Raw genomic sequence first — 20,851 nt, forward strand, 5'->3', positions numbered from 1 at the left:
TTTTTATATATTTCAGTCAACCCGTTACATTAATTGATTGGTCAACGAAAATATTTGAATTACAAACAAGAGGCTTTCAGATTTTGAATTTTCAAACTATTTAACTTCCATTCTTGGGTTCACATTTAAACTTCCGTTTAAAATTAATGACAGTAAATTTAGAATCGATTTGATTAATTAATTCAGAATGCGGTAAAAATTAAAAAAAGAAATAGTTTATCATTTGTTGCAATTACATTATGTTTTTTTTAACTTTTGATAAATGTATGCTAAAATGAAAATTAGCGATTAATTGCACCATATGATTGAAATGGTGAAAATTGCAATAAATTTTCATTATGGAGTCAAGTAAAATCAATAGTATCCCTTTTTTTTTTAAAAAAAAAAAAGTAAAATCAATAGTATTAGAATACCTTAAATCAATATCATTTAGATTGATGGAATTTAAGTGTAGAAATTTAAAGTTCTATAAATTTATTAGATTTTTTTATTTGATTGAGAAGAAAAAAATTTATTCGTTTTTTTAATTTAAAGGAAATCAATAGACGAAAATATTGTCGGCTGTATAACGACCATATGTCTTTTTCTTTTAATAACATTAATCAATTTATGATGATTTTTATAATAAAATGACAAACTCGAAATTCTCATATTTTTCATTTTCTACAAAACGCGAAAAATACAATTTTGCTCTTGATTCGCAAATTTTATATTCTATTATTTCTCTAAAATTAAGAGATTTCACATTCCATAAATTCAATCTAACACTTAAGCAATCTGCTAATAATTAAATATTTCAAATTCTATATAATTTTAGATATATTTTATTGTAATTCTAAATTAGGACGGACTCCCAATTTTTGGAATCTCACCAAATAGCTCCTTAGACCATAAATCACTAACGTACAATTTCCTAAAAAAAAAAAAAAAAAAACTACTAACGTATACAAACCAAGGCAGCCAATGGGAACAAAAAGAAAATGAGAAACAAAATTTAAAGTGGCAAATCTTATTTCCAAAATTATCCCTACGAAATCCCATAATCCTAGTCGTATCCTAAAAAAATACCTGCACAGGTCAACGTGACAACTCATCCGCGGGAGGCACAAGAAGGAGGGTTCGGTCATTCTACACGAAGCATCCCTCGAGAAGACTCAAAGGTCACGCGTCGACCTAAAAACTGTCACGTGTCCGTCAAGCGAAGCTTATGCGGTTGCGTGCGAGATCACTAGCGGCTCAAATCGTATGCCCACATGCGTACACGGACCGGTAGCCACCGGTTGCCCTTCTGGCTCCTATAAATAAAAGTTGAAGCCCACCTGCCACAAAATTTGATCGCTTCAACTGAAAAAATAAAAATAAAAATCAAAGCCGAGGGGAAGTGCGAGAAAATTCAGAAAGAAAACGCGAGAAAAAGGAAGAGAACCCAACCAAACAAAACAAAATATCTGAAGTAGTGTAGAGTTTCGGGCTTTGAATCTAATCGGAGAAAGTTTTTCTATAGTAAATGAAATATGGTGGCTGAAGCAGAGGTTGTGTGTCAACGGAGCGTCCATGTAGATGTTCAATTCTTTGCTAATGAAAGCAGTGTTCATGAGATAGAAGATGTTGTTACCGTCTCGCCGAAAAGGTTAAATCAAGTACGAGTTTCGGAGTTGGTGCCTGCCGATTTATCTACCTCTCAAGTTGTGGTGAGCTTCTGTTCCCCATTTTTTGGTTGATTGTCTTGAATCTTTATCGTTGTTTATCCTGTTTCCTTGCTAGGGTTTGCGTGTGAACTTAGTTAGTCTTATGGATTTAGATTATCTATTTGAAATTTAGAGCTTGTTTGATTTCGTTCTTTGGGAGCTCCATAGGAAGCTGAATTTTGAAGCTTTTTTTTTTTTTTTTTTTTGGGTTTTCATTTGTATCATTGATCGACTGGATATCATGGCTGTTTATTATTGTCTAAGTCAGCTTAGCGCCTTTACTCCGGTGCACTTCAAAGAAAAATTGTATCATTACAATTCTCTGCCCGACTGTCCCATGCTATGGCCGCACTAAACGTTCTTCTGTTGGAAGAAATTTTTAGTACGTTTCTGAATAGTGATCTATGTCTTGTTTGTGTTATAGTTGATATCTGTTGTTTGCGTGAGCTATGATTTTGGAATATTAGTTCTGTCCGAGTAAAAGTCAAGCTTCATTATTGGTAGAGCAATAATTATAAATGAACATAATGATGCATGATATCTTATTCCAAGAATGATGTTATACGCCAGAGTTTGATTATGATACGTGAATAAAAAATTTAAACAAAATAGTAATGTTTGCTTAGCTCCTAGGTAGAACCCAATTGTTGATTTATCATTTGTGAGACACAAATATTAAACTTAAAACCCTCCATGCCTTTTTGTAGGATGTGTCTCTTGAGCCTCCAACCTTGCAATTTGTTCCCAGCATTCGTTCTGGCAGCTTTGCCGACATTGGGCCTAGGAGATATATGGAAGACGAGCACATAAGGATAGATGATCTGCCTGCACATCTGGGCTCCCTTTTCAAGTTTCCCAAGCCAAGTGCTTTCTATGGGGTAATTTGTCTTTCATCCTTGTAATTTATTACCATCGGAAAACATAATTTTTCTTTTGCTATATAGTGATTGAGCTTTTGAATATGTTTGCAGGTTTTTGATGGTCATGGAGGACCCGAAGCGGCAGCTTATATAAGGAATAATGCAACCAGACTCTTCTTTGAAGATGTTAATTTTCCCCAAACATATGAAGTTGATAATATATTCTTGGCAGAGGTTGAGAACTCCCTTCGCAAAGCATTTGTTCTAGCTGACCTAGCTTTGGGAGATGACCACAGCGTGAGTAGTTCTTCTGGGACTACTGCTCTTACTGCTTTTATATTTGGAAGGTATGTTTACACTGATTCTATAAATACCTTAATCTTGACGAAACCTCTGTTTTGTCTAGATTTATATCTATAACGTTGAACACTGGAACCAATGTTGCACTATTCGCTTTGACTTATTTCCAACAAGTATTTGCTTTAATAAGATATAGTCTATCATACATGATTCTCAATCCTGCATGGTCTATTAGAAAGCAGTGCTGGACTTGGTGTCTTGTGTACAACACTCATCTTTAGCTTCATCTGGACCAGCAAATGTCTATGTCTTGTGTGCTTATGATGTATGCAATGGACAAATTCCACAATGCATGTTACTATTAATGGGGCGGATGGCTTGCTGACTGTTGTTGAATCAATGCATTACCCTGATTGGTAAATGCATGAAATTCAATGTTAATTCTGCATGAACCTTCGTTACTTCTGCCTTTTTATTTTCGGGGTGCTTCTGATGTTATTGCTTGAGCAATTATTATGTAAATCTCTAGTGTCCTGACCTTGTTCGCTTGTTCCAGGCTATTATTGGTGGCCAATGCTGGTGACTGCAGAGCAGTTCTCTGCCGCAAAGGAGAGGCAATAGATATGTCTCAAGACCATAGGCCTGTTTATCCATCCGAACGAAAGCGTGTTGAAGAATTGGGTGGTTACATTGATGATGGATATCTCAATGGTGTTTTATCAGTTTCGCGAGCTCTTGGGGACTGGGACATGAAAAACCCTCGCGGTGCCCCTTCGCCACTCATTGCAGAACCAGAGTTCCGGCAGGTGGTTCTAACAGAGGATGATGAATTTCTTATAATTGGTTGTGATGGGATTTGGGATGTTATGTCAAGTCAGCATGCTGTCAGCCTTGTCCGTCGTGGGCTGCGTCGGCATGATGACCCAGAACAATGTGCTCGAGACCTTGTAATGGAGGCCTTGCGTCGCAACACATTTGACAATCTCACTGTGATTATTGTTTGTTTCTCCTCCCTTGATCAAGGGGAACCATCACCTTCTAGGCAACGGAGACAGAGGTGTTGTAGCCTCTCTGCAGAGGCCTTGTGTAGCTTGAGGAACTTGCTGGATGGCAATTCCAACCGTTGAATGTATATATAGCATGATTTAAAAATAAATTCTCTTTTTGAGGGGAATAAACTGTTTCAGGCTGCTTCAGTTTGAACTTAGAAAAAGCAGCTTGCATTTTTGTTAGGTGCTGATTTTTCAAACGGCACGTGGTCAGTTGGACAGATGTACATAAGAGGCTGGCGGGTGGTGGTGTTGGTACTGAGATTTACATGTATTATAATGTGTTTATTGGGATTTGATTGCTCTAACAGTGAGCCCATTGTGGTTGCCCCATTTGATGTATTTCACTTTCAATTGTGTACTGCGCCTATATATACATTTTGAATAAGTTATCTTCATTTTTATTTCCATATATTTTTCTTCCCTTTGTCATTATTGAACTTCCGTTTTTCTTCTACATTTCAAGTTGCGCAGAACTTTTTCCCTGTTTCTCGAGAGAAAGTTTCGTTTCTGTTGGCTGTAACGAACTATTGCCCTCCGTCACCAAATACATAAAATTAGCGCGTCAGAGTTGTGCTGACTATTGACTATTTATGACATCAGTTAAAAATAGGTTATGAAACCTAAAAATCTATTGCACCATACGCACAATTGTCTGCCGACGGACGTGTTTTTTTTTTTTTTTTTTTTTTTTTAATCTCAATTTGGTTTGGTAGCTTACTATCGTTGAATCGTAATCTGTATTTACTGCAAATCAGCTGGGTTATGGTGGAAAATTGGAACAATACTACCAAAGAAGATATGCGGTTTAGGAGGCAGAATATTCCGAAGCCACTTGGTGTTATTTTAATGACACTTATTACAGTTCATGATTCATACACATAGCTTCCTTACACCTTCTTACGAAAATCCCATTTGTAGAAGCCTGATAATTAAATTCATCGCCTGATCCTTACACACGAAAGGACAGTACATTAGCACTTCAGCTACACAGAAAAGAGGGGATCGAGAAGCAAAGAAAGCAGAGTGAGAGTAACTATTGTAGTTTCTTGGAGGCTCACCAATCAATAGACAATTAATCCATGAAAGTAATATTCTGTCCATAAATTTAAGAAATTATCTATGATTCAAAGTAAAAAATTTCGGTACAATTGCTAATAAATCAAGTAGAGGAACTGCTCCTTTTCTCAATTTCATTGCAAAAATTTCCACATTAAAATAACTGAAGACAATTCTTGAATATCTAAAATTTTGTTACCTAGTTGAGAGCATAGGGTTCAGCTTGCATAATTACTTTTTGCAAATGTTGCAAATCTTTCCAAACCACGTATGAGTAAGCTCTCAAGGAAAGGCTGCAGTGCCTGAGAAAAATTTATAATGAATGGTTGATTGCTTCATTCCATCTCAAGAAACTATGACAAACATATTGAACATAATAAAATGATATCTGGATCAAAGTAGGAATGCTTACTGATGCAACAGGAACCAAAAGTTGAGGAACTTCGTATGAAATCGTTAGCTGAAAAGTAAAAACACGACAATGAGGGCCTGAGTTAAGCTTGAACCAATTAAAGCAACAAAGCGACTTCGAAAGGAAAAGAACAAGAAAGGAAGCAACAAGTAAATCACTTTCCGTTTTGTAATTTCATTCGTTCTCTCTTTGGATTTTGAATGAATTGATTTAATACAATAAAATAGTGTTTTGGCCAGTCCTAAAGGGGAAGAGAAATGTCTAATATACAGTACATCTTTTAAGCGTGGAATTGGAGTCAATATGATAAATGCATCAAAATAACAAGAGAACAATCAGAATTAAATACTGCACATGGAAATCTCACTTCTACTATACATGATCCGGGACCTTTAGGAAAGAATCGAACAGCACCTCTGCATGTAAGAAACAGTTGATTAAAAATTCTTGTTATTGGACCATAAGATATTAGGTGATACTACATAGTTACAAATACTCAAATAATCATGTAAACCAATGTAACAGTACTTATTTGTGAGAATCCATAGAATAAAGATACGGACAATTATAACAGATTCTATTGAAAATGGTAATACTATTGACAAGCAATTTGACAGTGTGCAAGCTTAATTGAGTAACAGAAGGTTCGTACTTTATTTCCATGGAAAACCCACCTTGAGTATTTTGATCAATTGCCATTACTGATAGAGAAACCGGTTACAAACAATTATGCACATTCATGGAGAAACATCAGCAAAATTGGAAAATGTTGGGAGAAAAAAAGGCAGAGCAAAAGAATCTGTACTTAATTGGGGCAAGAGGGGATGCCAATTTGATTATATATATCCAATTATCAATCAACTTCAAACAAATTAGATATATGCATTCTCTTATTTGATATGCCAAACGTGTTAAGATTATCTTCTCAAAGATAAAACTGATAAATGATTCTTTGGCTGTCAATAAATGCCCCTTAGGAACCTAGTGTCTAACTTCATGAAGATGCATAACCAAACATGATAGTCAGAGATTTGTTTGTTGCAAGAGTTTTGATTTCTAAAGCGTGGCAAAACAGGAGCTAAACAAAATTTGATGAAATAATGACCAAGAGTACTGTGTTAAAGAAAAAATGTATTATCCTTTTCTTAATACCAGAGTTGCCAATCATGCACGTGCTTTTTCCGGTTACCTGTTAGGAAGACCTTCCAGAGATCTCCAGTGAATTTTCTGATTTGGAGTTGGCTGCGAGAAGGTAGTCACGGAATTAAAAAGGATGGAAACAAAGTAAAATATATAAAATTCTGATCTTTGCAGTGACAAGAGAATGAAAAAGAAAGGGATTAGTACCTACCTGCATATTTCTAGCAAGCCATGAGAATTCAATATCACGACCAAATGCTTTATACTTGAGCGACCATCTTGAGAGGTCCGGTTTGTCTTCCAGTATCTAATAAATAGAATCAAACATCAACTTCTCCTAAATGTACATATTTGAAGCTGCGATCAGCTTAAAAACAAATGGAATAATAATCAAATTCTTCTCTTTTCAGGATGAGAAATAAAGAGAAGTAAAATCGACTAATTAGAATCCAAATATTGCAACAGAAATCAAATAGGTAGCCATAACAAGACGATATGCAATTCAAATTCAAAGAAAATTAATCACACCTTCACAGATGAAATAAAGGGCATCCAACGTGGAATTGATTCGCGGTCAGAGTAACACTTGTAAGCAACCGAAACAGGCACATCGATTTCCATTTTAACCCTGCATTTTGACTAATTTCAGTAAGTGAAAGAAGAAGAAGAAGCTAAAATAGGATGAATATTTGATTACGTGCAATCCTGCCACTCCATAACAGGAGAAGAAAACGACTTGAATCCAGTAAGCTTGGAGCTTCGATTAACCGATCCATAGTGTATAGAAAATGTGGTTTTAGAGTTATTACAGGTGGGTGTGGATATGGAAGTGAATAGGATTTTATTAGTGTATTTAGTGGACAAGTGCGTTGAATTGAGAGAAGTTGGGGTTGAAACGAACGCAATGGCCGTTGCAGACATGTTCAATTAAAAAACTCCAATTGTTAAGCAGAGAGAAGGGGAGATGACGATTGGTGGTCACCAATGACCACCAGATCCACAAGCCCAAGTGTCTCATATCATACTTCTCCGCCTCTTCTCTGCTATTTTTGTCCCGTTCTTCACACTTACCTGACTGTTACAACAAGTTTTCGACAGACCAATGATTTTATTCGATTTGAGCATTTCTCGCGGGCAAAAGTTGCGTCTGGTAGGAAGTGGCCGAACGACGATACGTAATGATTCTGTCGTTTGAACACGCGAAAAATAATAAGAAAATTGAAAGAACGACGACGTTTTTTGGCAATATTTTATCAGTGTTCAATTGGGCTATATCCTAAGTGACTGGATTCCAACTGTCCAACAGTAGTTGGATCTGGATTGGATTGGACTGGACTGGACTGGACTTGGTAGAAAAACTCTTCTCTGTCTCTCTCTCTCTTTTTTATGACAAATTTTGATGAACTTTAACGCAAAAGATACTGCAATGATCATTTTCCATCTGGAAGGTGTAGAAATCACATTTCCAACCATTGAACATGATTAGAAGGAACCTAATGGGAGGATTCCAGAAATTGAAGGCTGATCTTTGATTTGTGATTCTTTTTCTAGACCCAAATTCATTTTTGTATGTTTGGCATCCAATAAAGCGATCTCCTCAGTTCTACTCTGATTTTTTATTTATTTATTTATGTTTTCGTGATAAATTGTTAGATCTGAATTTCAATACTTAATTTGTTTTATAAGCATCTGAATTTCCATGAGATATTGCTGCCAAGCATTAACAGGATTTGTTAGGTGCTTTTTCTTTTTGGTCCAAGGCTACTTAGGCTAGCATAATTAATTAATTAATTAATTAATATTATTATTTTCTTTTTGAAGGAAGGTAGCATAATTATATAATAATTTTTAGTTTATCAGGAATCATAAATTTGTACCGTTGCAGTCTCCCTTATTTATTTATCTATTATACTTTGTGTAATTTCCTTCAATAGACCCTAAATCCAGAGGTTTATATATAATTATGGAGTCAATAACGTGGCCAAACTATCACCTTTGCGTCCCATGCTAGATGTCAAAATTTAGCAACCGTTAAATACGTGATTTAAGTTAATTGAGACTCAAATTTGGTTAGTTTCGGATTGATTCCGATAAAAAGGGTTTATGACCTCTTTTTTCTCTTTCCCAACCTTTTTACTATATTCTTTAATGTTGAAGAATTTGATCTCATTAGTCATTACATTTTGGTTTGTAACTTCAAAGTTTAAAAAATGTGGAAGTTTCTTTTATTGTTAAAGATAAATAAGATATGCCATGACCACGTGACTATGTTTCCTGCCAAAATTGTAAATTTTTCAATAAAATAATTAAAAAATATTAAATTTTCTAATAGCAGTCACTCATTTAATTATGCGGAGTAATATTCCTCCAATTCTAGAATCAGAGATCTTTAATGCATATATCTACATGACGTCCAAATTAAGAAATTTAAAAATAAAATATTAATCTATATCTATGTATAAAAAATAAAAAAATAAAAAATTAATAATCCATATGATTAGCCAAGCATTATAATATACACACCATTTTCTCGAGCAATGCAGCCTAGCAAAAAGCTAAAAACATAGTACTACAGTATAAAACAACAGATCCAAGGCCTTTATTTGAGCAACTCTGTCTGTCTGCAATAACAAATTAACCAATTTTATCATCAATGTCGACAAAGCCGAGGTAAGATTTTTATCTTAATTTCTTTTCTTAATTTTCTCTCGTACTAACTCAGATCCGATTTCAATTAGGTTGGAGGGTAAGGTTGCACTGATAACCGGTGCAGCTAGCGGCATTGGCGAGGAGACAGTGAGATTATTCGCCGAGCACGGAGCCTTTGTCGTCGCCGCTGATGTCCAAGATAAACTAGGGCAACAAGTTGTAGAATCATTAGGCCAAGACAAAGCTACATATCGCCACTGCGATGTTAGAGACGAAAAGCAAGTAGAAGAAACAGTAAACTACACTTTGGAGAAATATGGAAAGATTGATATTTTATTTAGCAATGCAGGAATTATAGGCCCATTAGCAGGAATTTTAGAACTCGACATTAATGGTTTTGACAACACAATGGCCACCAACGTACGTGGCGTCGCCGCCACAATCAAACACGCCGCTCGTGCCATGGTGGCTAAAAAGATTCGTGGATCTATTATATGTACAGCCAGCGTTGCATCTTCTCTTGGTGGCGCCGGACCACATGCCTACGTAATTTCGAAGCATGCTCTGGTGGGTTTGGTTAAAACGGCCTGTGGTGAGTTAGGTGCTTATGGGATCAGAGTAAATTGTATATCGCCGTTCGGCGTTGCTACTCCGCTTTCTTGTACGGCGTACAATTTGAAACCTAGCGAAGTTGAAGCTAATACTAGTGCGTTGGCCAATTTGAAAGGGGTTATATTGAAGGCTAAACATATAGCAGATGCTGCTTTGTTTTTGGCTTCTGATGAATCGGCCTATATCAGTGGACATAATTTGGCCGTTGACGGTGGATTCACGGTGGTTCATCATGGATTTTCAACCATCTAGATTAAGGTTATTAGTAGTATACTCGTACAATTGAATTTTATGATATGTTTTGGGTCAAACCTTGTTATAAGGAATTGCCATGTGCATTTTCCTTGCAATATGCTATTCTTTTCTACTTTAATATTTATGTATTAATTCCACTCATTTATATATATATATATATATATCCTTCAATCTTTGATTTTGCTTTCTCTTAATTTTATTCAGCCCCTTTTTTAATTTTTAAAATGTTACCCATAAAAAATTCAGATATCTTTTTCCAAGATAATTAAAAGCAAAGATTTGTCAATAAAATTAAGAAAAATACTGTTTCTTTTATCATTTTATAGAATATGAAAAATGCTTGATAATATGTTAAATACTGAAATTTTTCAAAAAAATAAAAATAAAAATAATAGAGTATAATAATTTGTGTATTGACATCGAGATTTTTTTTGCCCTTAACAGTCTGTTTTTACTTGTTTTTTTTTTTTTTTTTTTTTTTTTAAGTTCCATCTTTTTTAAAAATAATCCTGCAAGTAGAGTAGGTGAGATAAAGAGGTGGAGCCATCTAATTTATTTTATAATATAGTAAATAATGATCAAATATTTGTTAATTATAAATGTGAAAATTGAAGATTGATTGGAATCATGTTTATAAGTTTTCATATATTAAAAAGTCCAAACAAAATCCAGAAAATATATATATATATATATATATATATATATTTCAACTATGCAAACTTAAAAATATATTCCAATTATCTAATCATGAATATATTAATAAGGAGATGGATCCGGGGAAATACGTGTGACCGCTATTATTAATTGTGAAAAAAAAATAATTAAAAGGCGCTAAGACTGCCTATTAAAAGGAGAAATTTCTAACCGTTAATTAGCTTATAGCTAAATTGGGGAATTCAAAATGTTTTGGAATTGCGAAACATGCTTGTTTAGATGTCGCTATTTTCACGGAAAAAAAAAAAAAAGCGTAGTACAAAATAAAAGAGAAACACGTGTTTTTCCTTAATATCCTACCAATAATAGAGGCAAATTAGTATAAAATCCAAAATTTAAATATTATTAATATTATTTTAAATAATAAATGTTAATAGTTTTTTATCTATATTATTAATAGGGTAAATTATTATTTAGTCCCTCAGGTTTTATATAATTAACTAACTAATCCCAAGTTTTGAGCAAATGTCTAGCTAGTCCCTCAGGTTTAACTCCGTCTAATTAAAAGGTCATTCCGTCCGAAAAGTTGATTTTTTTCCGTTAATTGAAGACTAAAAGACTAAAATACCCCTCCATAATTGACGTGGACCATAAGGAAAAATTATTATCTAGTCCCTCAGGTTTTACATAATTATCTAACTAATCCCAAGTTTTGCACAAATATCTAACTAGTCCCTCAGGTTTAACTCCGTCTAATTGAAAGGTCCTTCCGTCTGAAAAGTTAGTTTTTTTCCGTTAATTGAAAACTAAAAGACTAAAATACCCCTCTCTAGCTGACGTGGACCAGTATGAAGCGATAATGATATACCTAGTTTGTTTCCCTTTTGTTCATTTCATGCCATAATGATATACCTAGTTTATCTTTTGCACAGATAACCTTGCATTAAATATTAATATTTATATTCAAAGTTATGAAATTATAATAATATAGGTGGCAATAATAATTACTTTTTTTTATCTATAAATAACTATTATTTTAGAGCCGGTATTTTTTCCACAAATATCTTTTTTTTTAAATATTAATGAGTAATTAATTTTTTTTTTTAATTTTATCCTTATTTATATTAAATTTAATAATTATTTTTATAATTTTCCAAAATCATATAACATCTCCTCTCTTACTTAAGGTTACGTAATAAAATTAATTAATATTTTGTTATAATTTATAAGAATAAATTTACTTACTTAATTACCATAAAAACATTAAAAGCATTTATGAATAGATAGAATACTTTGTTTTTTTTTTTTTTTTGATTTTATCAATGATAATAGTAATGTTTCTTGATAAAATTTGCATATCAAATATGAATAAAATAGAAAATTATGTTTATTACTTTTTTTCTAAAAAAGAAACTATGATGATAATTTGGGGTAAAAAGAAAAATGAGATATTTACTTTTTTGAAGAGGTATTTACTTTCATAATTCACTTAAATTTAATAATATTTAATTAGAACATCAAATTAATTTTTTTATCCTTTTTTTAATACTGTCTTTGTTTCATAATACTTGTCAAATTTGAGAAAATAGTTTGTTCTAAAATATTTGTCTTTTAGGAAAAATTATTATTTAATCTTTTAGTTTATACAATTCCCTCACTTATCGCTTCATACTGGTCCACGTCAGCTAGAGAGGGGTTTTTTAGTCTTTTAGTCTTTGTTTTCGTCGAAAATCCCCCCGAAGGACCCGAAAACATCCTTTTTGTGTTTTTTGATAAAATGTGTTTATTTTTTATGCGGTGATAAATCGGTCTTATAAACAATTTTGAGTCGCCACCCATTATTTAGGCAATGGGACCGTTTTTATAAAAATGACTCCATTTTAAACCCAATTTTATTTTAAGGCCAAATTATTTTAAAAGACTGGTCAGGCGCACCAATGCGATTCTGGGTAAAGGAATTGGGTACATCGGCCCGTTGAAAGCCGACGCCCGAAAAAACCGGCCTCTATTAACCTGATTTCTAATTTATTTTAGTTAGAAAAGCCAAATTATTTATTTACTTAAACCCAACCCAAATAAATCGGACCGAGTTCCTATTTGAAAAATTATTTAATCGTCCCAAATAAATCTAATTATCACATAGCAATTATTCAAATTAAAGCAATTAAACCAAATAAATAAAAGAGACCCGCTCTTGCCTTATGGTTCAAGGCAGGTGACAAACCGACTCAAAAATATGTAATGGAATAAGTAAATGACCCGCTCTTGCCTTATGGTTAAAGGCGGGTAACAAACCGGATCCAAAAATATATATACAGATTGAATCAAAAATTAAATCCATAAACCAATAAAAATTCATACAAATAATAAAATAATAAAATTCATACAAATAAATATATATAATCACATTTTAATATTTTAAGCTCAATTAAATTATAATCTGTTCATAGTTGGGCATTCTCAGATTTATTGAAGAAATTAAACTTTATTTTTGTACAAAATTTATATTTTTTTTATTTATTATTTCTGGAAAAATTGATGAATAGTACTGTTCATCGATGAACAAACAGTTACTATTCATCGATCATTTCTGGGAAAAATAATGAATAGTGCATGAATAGTGTATGAACAGTATCAATTTCTGGAAAAATTAAGAACATTCACTGTTCATCGATGAACAAACAGTTACTGTTCATCGATTAAATTCTGGGAAAATTAAAAAACAGTTACTGTTCATTGAACAAACAGTTACTGTTCATCGATTATTTCTAGGAATATTGATGAACAGTTACTGTTCATCGATGAACATTTATGTGATTTTTGCCCAGAATCCATTTTTAAGTATTTTTTACATTATTTCTTGTTCAAATGTAATTTAAGGACACATAAAATGGCCAAATATGAACAGAATATAATTTAAAGAAGCTTAAAATATTAAAATCACAAGAATATGTAAAAACACAAAAATATGTAAAAAAAAATACAAAAAAAACGTTAAAGAAATTACCTGATCCTCAGATTGAGGACTGTAAATGGATCAAGATCTCCAGAAGCTTTTTTACAAGGATTGATATATTTTTTAATCTTTTGATTTTTTTTTCTTTTTATGATTTAAATCACCTAAAATTTATATCTAACACCAATTTCTCTCAAATCAATTCATAAGAATTTTTTTGAGACAAATATTGGCATCACAGTATTTTTTTTTTTTAGGATTTTGCCGTTTGTGAAGTTGTGAGATTGTGTGTATTGTCGTGAAAATTGTGAGAAAGAGATGAATTTATAGAGCTAGGTTAACACTGTAGCACTAGAATACTGTAGCGCGTAGCTACTGTAGCACTAGGACACTGTAGCACACGTTAGCTATTGTAGCACGAGTCTTTTTCTTTTTTTTTTTTTTAATTTTATTTTATTTTATTTAAATCCTTGGATTAAAAGGCTTCCAAATAGCATTAATCCATTTATCCTCGTGTCCTCATCAGATCAGGCGGGGCATAAAAAACACGCGTCAACAGTCTTCAATTAACGGAAAAAAAACTAACTTTTCGGACGGAAGGACATTTCAATTAGATGGAGTTAAACCCGAGGGACTAGTTAGATATTTGTGCAAAACTTGGGATTAGTTAGATAATTATGTAAAACCTGAGGGACTAAATAATAATTTTCCCTTATGGTCCACGTCAGCTAGGGAGGGGTGTTTTAGTCTTTTAGTCTTCAATTAACGGAAAAAAACCAACTTTTCGGACGGAAGGACCTTTCAATTAGACGGAGTTAAACCTGAGGGACTAGCTAAATATTTGCTCAAAACTTGAGATTAGTTGGTTAATTATGTAAAACCTGAGGGACTAAATAATAATTTACCCTTATTAATATTACTAATATAATAACATATATTATTATTATTATTATTATTATTATTATTATTATTATTTAATGTTAAGACTTAGCTAATAATATGTTTATATGATTGTTTATTTATCTATTTTTTCATAAAATATTCTAAGATTAACATATTATTTGGAGAGTTTATTACTTTCGTATAAGTAAATATTGGCTTACATAATGTAAATATATAAATATAAAAGTATATGTTTTAATATACCGTATCTAGGGTTTGTCACGTCCTAATCTTTTAAAAATTACAGTATTTTATATATAATATACGCCTTTATGTCATATCACGTGTCTCGACTTCGTGTCAGTGCTACCAAGCCAGGAAATGAATTAGGCATAAGAAGGGAGTAGAAGTTCCATGATGAAGCAAAAGCAACATGCCACATTGTACCAAATTCACGTGTAGTTTTAAACTACCGGTCCATCACCATCTGTAATTTGAAAATTGTTTATTATATAATAAAAAATTTTTAAATTTTTTATCTTAATTATTAAGAAAGTTAGAAACGATTTTCTCCTATGTGAAAAAAAAAAATTTTAAAAACCATCGGCACTTTCATCATCTATATTGATTAATGAAAATGTGGAACCAACATTCTCAATCCAACCTTTCCTTTCCTTTCCTTACACTTTGCCATTTTGGTTTTTAACTTACTTTATAAAAAAAAACCCAAACCGAACAGTCAAAACTACCGGTCCTCGTAAAAGTTAAAACCACTATCTAAATCTCCCTCTACTAATCAAATTCTTGCCATTCTCCTCATTCATGGTGCCTATTAGAGGCCTCACTTAATATTCACTTGAAAAATATCCAATCTTTCCAAGGAGACGCCACGGTAATGGCACTTGTCATCTACTGGTACGATTTCATTTGTTTCGGCATTGTAGCGGCGGCATTCATTGGTTCTTTATGGGTTCTATGGAGAAAGGAGCTTTCATCTAAATACGACTCTAATACTGTCTATGAGAGCCTCCTTTTGACTCGACCCAACTCTAATGGGTTCGCAGACGCTGTGCCCAAGAATCACGTTGGCTCGTCCCAGTTATGGACCAGTTGCTGGAGAGGGCTTCACCCTGCTTGGCTTTTGGCTACTCGTTTCACTTCCTTTCTTGTTATGGGCGGCTTTCTACTGTGGGATATTGAGGAATGGGGAGCCACCATTTTCATGTATTACACCGAGTAAGTTTTTTTTTTTTCTTCCCCTTTTTTACTTAATATTTTCAATTTACCGTTATCCAGTAGCCAGATCTCATCGATCAATGAATTGATTGTTCCAAATTCTTAGCTTATCTTTAGTGGTTTATTAGAATTTATCTTTGAGCTGTCTCTGTTATTCAATCTTGTACCTCGCCTTCCCACAAAAAAAAAAAAAAAAGATCGCTCTTTAGATGGTAACCCAACAACATAACACACACTTGAGGATTCATTAGTATGGACTTTCTGTTGCAAAGCTAATAGTCTGTCTCATGAGTTAGTTATCACTGATTTGATTAGTTAGTTAAGTTCAATAATATTCATTGACTATAGTGATGACGTGGCATTATATTTTCTTCTTCTTCTTTTTTTTTTTTTTTAAATAAATCTTTCTAATTAGATAAAGTTAAATTCTATAATAAAAATAATCATTTGTTATTTACATTAGTCATCTACAAATCATTTAGTATAATACACGGCCGGAAACATTTTTTTTTTTTTGTTTATTTTTTATTCGCATGGGTAGAAAATTTAAGCCCTTAACCAGCAGATTGGATCCACAAGAGGTTTATTAGGAACCGGATTAAAGCCCATTGTTGTTGAATCATTGATGGATAATCATTTAATCAAAATGTCGTTTTAAAATTTTAAAAATTGGCCCTCTTTGCTGAGAATTTTGTTTAATGTGTGATTTTCAATTGAATAATTTTCTGATTTTATTTATGAATAATCATTTAAGAATTTAATAATAATATGCGGTCTTTCTAATTTTCTGATTTCATTTAATAATTGATTTGCAGATGGACATTTGCATTAGTTATGGTATATTTTGCGGTACGTCCAAGCACTATAAAGTATAAACCCATAATTTTTCAGTTTCCTTTCGCTTTTGAAATGATAAACGAATGTTTGTCCATTTAGATTGCCACCGTCACATCTGCGTATGGATGCTGGATTTCATCCATGCAAATTCCTTCTGAAATTTTTAGAACAGATGTGGAAGAAAGTACAACTGCCAGCCCTATAACTTACAAGGAAATAGTGGCTAAGGGGTCTATAAAGTTGCAGAGTCATTACGCTGAAGAGGCAATCAGATTAAGAGCTGGATTTTGGGGATATTTCATGCAAACTATTTATCAGGTTAGTCGATCCAGATACCAATTTGTGTATTCTAATCCCAATACCCTTCTCTCAACTTTCCTTGTTTCTAACTTTTCTAGATCATTTTTGTTTTTATCTTGCAACAGACTTCTGCAGGTGCTGTCATCTTAACAGATATTGTATTTTGGTGTATTATAGTCCCATTTGGATCAAATGCACATCTTGGACTCAATGTGGTGAGAAGTAGCATCTGAACCCTACCAGATTTTCTTACAGGTTTTCAATGAAACTCTTACAGGTTTTCTTGTAATTGTGTTTTGACAGCTGATGGGTTGCATGCACACTCTGAATGCAGCGTGTCTTTTGCTGGACACTGCTTTGAATAGCCTCGTAAGTATCACCATTAAGGATGAGTTTAGATTTCTCTATACTGAAGTTTTGTCGGTTTAAGTGGTTCCTTCTCTTTTCTTGCTTTCAGCCATTCCCTTGGTTCCGGGTGGCCTATTTTGTACAGTGGAGTTGTATCTACGTTGTTTTCCAATGGGTGATTCACGCCTGTGGCTTTACATGGTAACCCTTTTTTTTTTTCTCCCATTTTGCAGCTCTTAAATTGAATCATTATTAGACATGATCTTCATTATTTGTGCCTATCTCAGGTGGCCATACCCATTCCTCGAGCTCGACATAGCATGGGCTCCCTTGTGGTACGCTGGAATCCCATTTTTGGCTAATTTATTTTGCCTTAAAGAGTCATTGCACAGATAAGATGTGTATGATTAATTTGGGTATGTTACAGGTATTTTGCCCTGGCTGTGGTTCACATCCCCTGTTATGGGATATATGCTCTGATTGTCAAAGCAAAAAATTCGACTTTTCCAAGATGGTTCCCTCATGCTTTTGTAAGATCATACTAGTTTCTATTTCTGAAAATTGAATTGTTCTAATGGTGGTTTTGGTTTTGCTTTTATACTTCTGTATATGAAGGAGAGTGTGTTCATCCAATCCCTCCCTGAAATTGTGGTTGGTATATCTTGTTCCCCATTATACAATTGGAGAAATTGCACGCGTATTCATGTCATACTGTTGTATTACATTGTTATGGTGTGTGCCAATTATTGTACAAGTTTATTGAATCTGACAAAATTTGGATTTCTGAATAAGTATTTGTTTGGCGGAGGACCTCCAATGAAAAAAAACAATTAAAATTTATTGATTACAAATGCATTATGTTCGAAGAAATGGTCAGAAAAAACTGGATGGCAGGATTATTTAAATAGATGAAAGCAATTTTAGTAATGTGTTAAATATTTGATCAATAAAACTGCTCTCCAGGTGCACTGCATATTAATGAACAGATATGGGCTTTGGGCCTATTTTTGCTATGACAGCCCATTACAACTTAATAAAAACCTATTTTTATATTTATATAGTTATGCGGATTGCGGACACTGTTATGGTCCGTCTCTGCCGCTCTGGTACTCATGTCAGTAGAATTAATAATACGATTGAATCCGTTGACATGGAATCCCAAACCATGCAATATCCGTTTCTCCACATCCTCGCACACTTCAAAATCACTTCGTCTCAGCATTGTTGCTCAACACCGACGACCTAAATCACTCAATTCCAGACCTGAGAGTAATACTCTGGAAATTGCTTATAAATGCTCTTAAAACCGTTAAACGTCAAGCCGCCACCGCCATACTGCTGTTCGAGTTGATATTGATGACGGCAACTTGTCGGCCTTACAAAGCGTTGGCTTTAACCGGTGCTGGGGACGGGTCATCGTCATTAACAAGTGATGTTTGCTGTGTTTATTGCTCTACTTGCAATTGGAAAAAGGAAGACCGAACATCTGGACTTATGTCATTGTCCATCCTAAGCCTTTCGTTATCCTGTTTTTTGCTCTCACCGTTAAATAACATGGTGTTGGAAGCAATCAAGGAAGATTGTAGAAGAGAAGTTACTGTTCTTAAGCTTCAGGTATGGACTAATAGGTGATTTAATTAATTATTTTGATATATATAAATTTATATGTATTGCCCTAATTATTTTATTTTTATTAGCTAAGTTGGATTGTTTGGAAAGGTGAAGTCGCTAAAAAGAGATCTCAACCAACTTGCTGAAACAATTGATAAATCAAGCTCCAGTGGTTGGGTTTCTGCATTGAGAAGTAAACCCATTTATTTATTATCTCCTAAATATAAAACTTCCTTCTTTTCTGTTTTTGATTGATCAGTATTTGGATTGCTGCTTTTCTGGTTGTTTTTCTGTAAGTAAAATTGTTATACCTCTCCTTAAATTTTGTTAGGTATATTTATTAATCACGCAATGAACCTTTGCAGGTGGATGTTGTGAGAAGTATGAGTGGTGCTAAAAAGCGATTCATGGGGAATTTCCCAAGAAGAAGAAGAAAAAATCTGATGAAGTATCACTTGCTAATGTAAATAATATGAAAATTAAAAGCAGAGTTAGCCAAACGGCAAACGATTTATGTGATACTGATAACTACATGGTGGTAAGGATTTCCGTTTTCAAATCAACGATTTAATGAACTCTTTACAAATACTAATATTACAGAAGCATTAATTTCACCTGAAAATTTGTTTTAACTCTGCATTTGTGTTGTTTTAAAAACATATGATTTCCACATTCAGATCACAATCTTGGTGGGTGTTGATGAAGTACGGGATCTACCCACCATAAATGGTGGTATAGATTTAAAGTTTGCCTTGCAAGAGCTTCACTCCATACCAACAAGGAAAATACGGGTAATTAGTACTAGAAAACTTACTATTTATTTGCTATTTGATTGCTTGTTTTAATTTCTTGTTGGACTTTAATTCAATTTATGTTTCAATTTCATGCAGGGTATTTTAGTATTATGGGCTCCACATAAGGAAGAAGATGAATTGTCCAAGGAAGAGCTGCACAATAAATATTCCGATTTGAGACCTTTGAATGCTATCCAGCATAATTATTAAATTCGGCTCGACCCAACGTGTCGGTATGGAGAATCGAGTCGATTTTACTTTTAACTGACTCATGGTTAAACCGAGATCTATACAGACTTGATTAGTCCGGACTGATTTTTTATATTATTAATTATTTTTTATTATATTTTAAATTATATTATTTAATTAATATATATTATTGATATCCTTATGATTCACCAATAAAACCATTGACCTATCGGTTAAATCAATGATTCATTCATCTAGTTTTTTAGTTAGGTTAATGTCCGAGTCGTGTTTAATAACCTTATTAATGACTCCAAGCAGATTCGACGCACATATTTGTATTTTAATACAAATTATTGAATATACAAATTCTACATAGATCCACTGACATTTTCAGGGTTTATAATTTGGAGGATTATGGTGTCTTAAAAGTTATTTTGAAAAGGAACAATGTGATGGCGAGTGATTATATCGCGAGAATCAAGGATGACAATTTAACTCGGTTCGATGGATTATTTACTCGACCTGTTGATAAATGGAATGGGATGAATATTAAAAATTAAATACCCTACAAATTTGAGTTGGTAGTGGATAATACATGACGGGACTTGAATTCTATCCGATTAAATTTTTATTTACTTCGATTTTTATTTTGGAAATTTATATATTATATATGGATAAAAAAAAAACCTTAATCTAATTAAATGGCATCAAAGTTCAAAGATCCAACAAATTAAACTTCAAAGAAATTCTCCCCTGACTTTATTACTTTATGACTGTAGATTTTTTTTTACTGTTATACAAATAAAATTGTATATAACAAATCAAATCATCATACTTCAATTTATATTTTCTATTTCTTTTAATTTTTATATTTCTCTATTTCTTTGGTTATTTGATATTTATTTTTCCTTTTTTTGCAATTTGATTTATTATTAATATGTTCAACAATTAATTTTTGACTTTTTTCTTTTATTCATTATGTTGAAAAGAAACTATAAATGAATCTTACTTTCATTATGG

General features: G+C 33.0%; 5 protein-coding genes across 8 annotated transcripts; 4 read left to right on the forward strand and 1 right to left on the reverse strand.

The window, feature by feature from the left end:
* Positions 1 to 1,322: 1,322 nt before the first annotated feature.
* On the forward strand, positions 1,323 to 4,307 carry LOC105642672 (Protein phosphatase 2C family protein). The gene is made up of 4 exons (XM_012227576.3): positions 1,323 to 1,691; positions 2,396 to 2,566; positions 2,660 to 2,895; positions 3,405 to 4,307. Exons 1-4 carry the CDS (start codon positions 1,515 to 1,517, stop codon positions 3,973 to 3,975), a joined length of 1,155 nt encoding a protein of 384 aa, XP_012082966.1. The 5' UTR covers positions 1,323 to 1,514; the 3' UTR covers positions 3,976 to 4,307.
* A 411-nt stretch (positions 4,308 to 4,718) lies between these two features.
* On the reverse strand, positions 4,719 to 7,541 carry LOC105642673 (Polyketide cyclase / dehydrase and lipid transport protein). Of its 4 annotated transcripts, none has more exons than XM_020682794.3 (8): positions 7,206 to 7,541; positions 7,037 to 7,136; positions 6,720 to 6,815; positions 6,558 to 6,610; positions 5,736 to 5,784; positions 5,369 to 5,416; positions 5,156 to 5,258; positions 4,719 to 4,842 (listed from the first exon to the last, which is right to left on the reverse strand). In XM_020682794.3, exons 1-7 carry the CDS (start codon positions 7,427 to 7,429, stop codon positions 5,175 to 5,177), a joined length of 654 nt encoding a protein of 217 aa, XP_020538453.1. In that variant the 5' UTR covers positions 7,430 to 7,541; the 3' UTR covers positions 4,719 to 4,842; positions 5,156 to 5,174. The 4 variants fall into 4 exon arrangements, with proteins under 4 accessions (XP_020538453.1, XP_020538452.1, XP_012082967.1 ...); XM_020682793.3 differs by having other exon boundaries at positions 4,719 to 4,848; XM_012227577.4 differs by having other exon boundaries at positions 4,719 to 4,883.
* A 1,497-nt stretch (positions 7,542 to 9,038) lies between these two features.
* LOC105643317 (short-chain dehydrogenase reductase 3b) lies at positions 9,039 to 10,188 on the forward strand. Its single transcript, XM_012228417.3, has 2 exons — positions 9,039 to 9,178; positions 9,247 to 10,188. Exons 1-2 carry the CDS (start codon positions 9,162 to 9,164, stop codon positions 10,019 to 10,021), a joined length of 792 nt encoding a protein of 263 aa, XP_012083807.1. The 5' UTR covers positions 9,039 to 9,161; the 3' UTR covers positions 10,022 to 10,188.
* Positions 10,189 to 15,311: 5,123 nt separating this feature from the next.
* Positions 15,312 to 18,028, forward strand: LOC105642675 (protein rolling protein). The gene is made up of 8 exons (XM_012227578.3): positions 15,312 to 15,752; positions 16,568 to 16,601; positions 16,689 to 16,907; positions 17,015 to 17,104; positions 17,193 to 17,258; positions 17,347 to 17,438; positions 17,525 to 17,572; positions 17,665 to 18,028. The coding sequence occupies exons 1-8, from the start codon at positions 15,412 to 15,414 to the stop codon at positions 17,780 to 17,782; spliced, it is 1,008 nt and encodes a 335-aa protein (XP_012082968.1). The 5' UTR covers positions 15,312 to 15,411; the 3' UTR covers positions 17,783 to 18,028.
* Positions 18,029 to 18,593: 565 nt separating this feature from the next.
* LOC149496498 (uncharacterized) lies at positions 18,594 to 19,988 on the forward strand. The gene is made up of 4 exons (XM_089721350.1): positions 18,594 to 18,851; positions 19,246 to 19,386; positions 19,526 to 19,639; positions 19,739 to 19,988. Exons 1-4 carry the CDS (start codon positions 18,594 to 18,596, stop codon positions 19,850 to 19,852), a joined length of 627 nt encoding a protein of 208 aa, XP_089577476.1. The 3' UTR covers positions 19,853 to 19,988.
* The last annotated feature ends 863 nt before the right edge of the window (positions 19,989 to 20,851 follow it).

The sequence above is a fragment of the Jatropha curcas genome, chromosome 5 (assembly GCF_041381405.1).
Source record: "Jatropha curcas cultivar XTBG-Jc1 chromosome 5, XTBG_Jcur_1.0, whole genome shotgun sequence".
Classification (NCBI taxonomy): Eukaryota; Viridiplantae; Streptophyta; class Magnoliopsida; order Malpighiales; family Euphorbiaceae; genus Jatropha; species Jatropha curcas.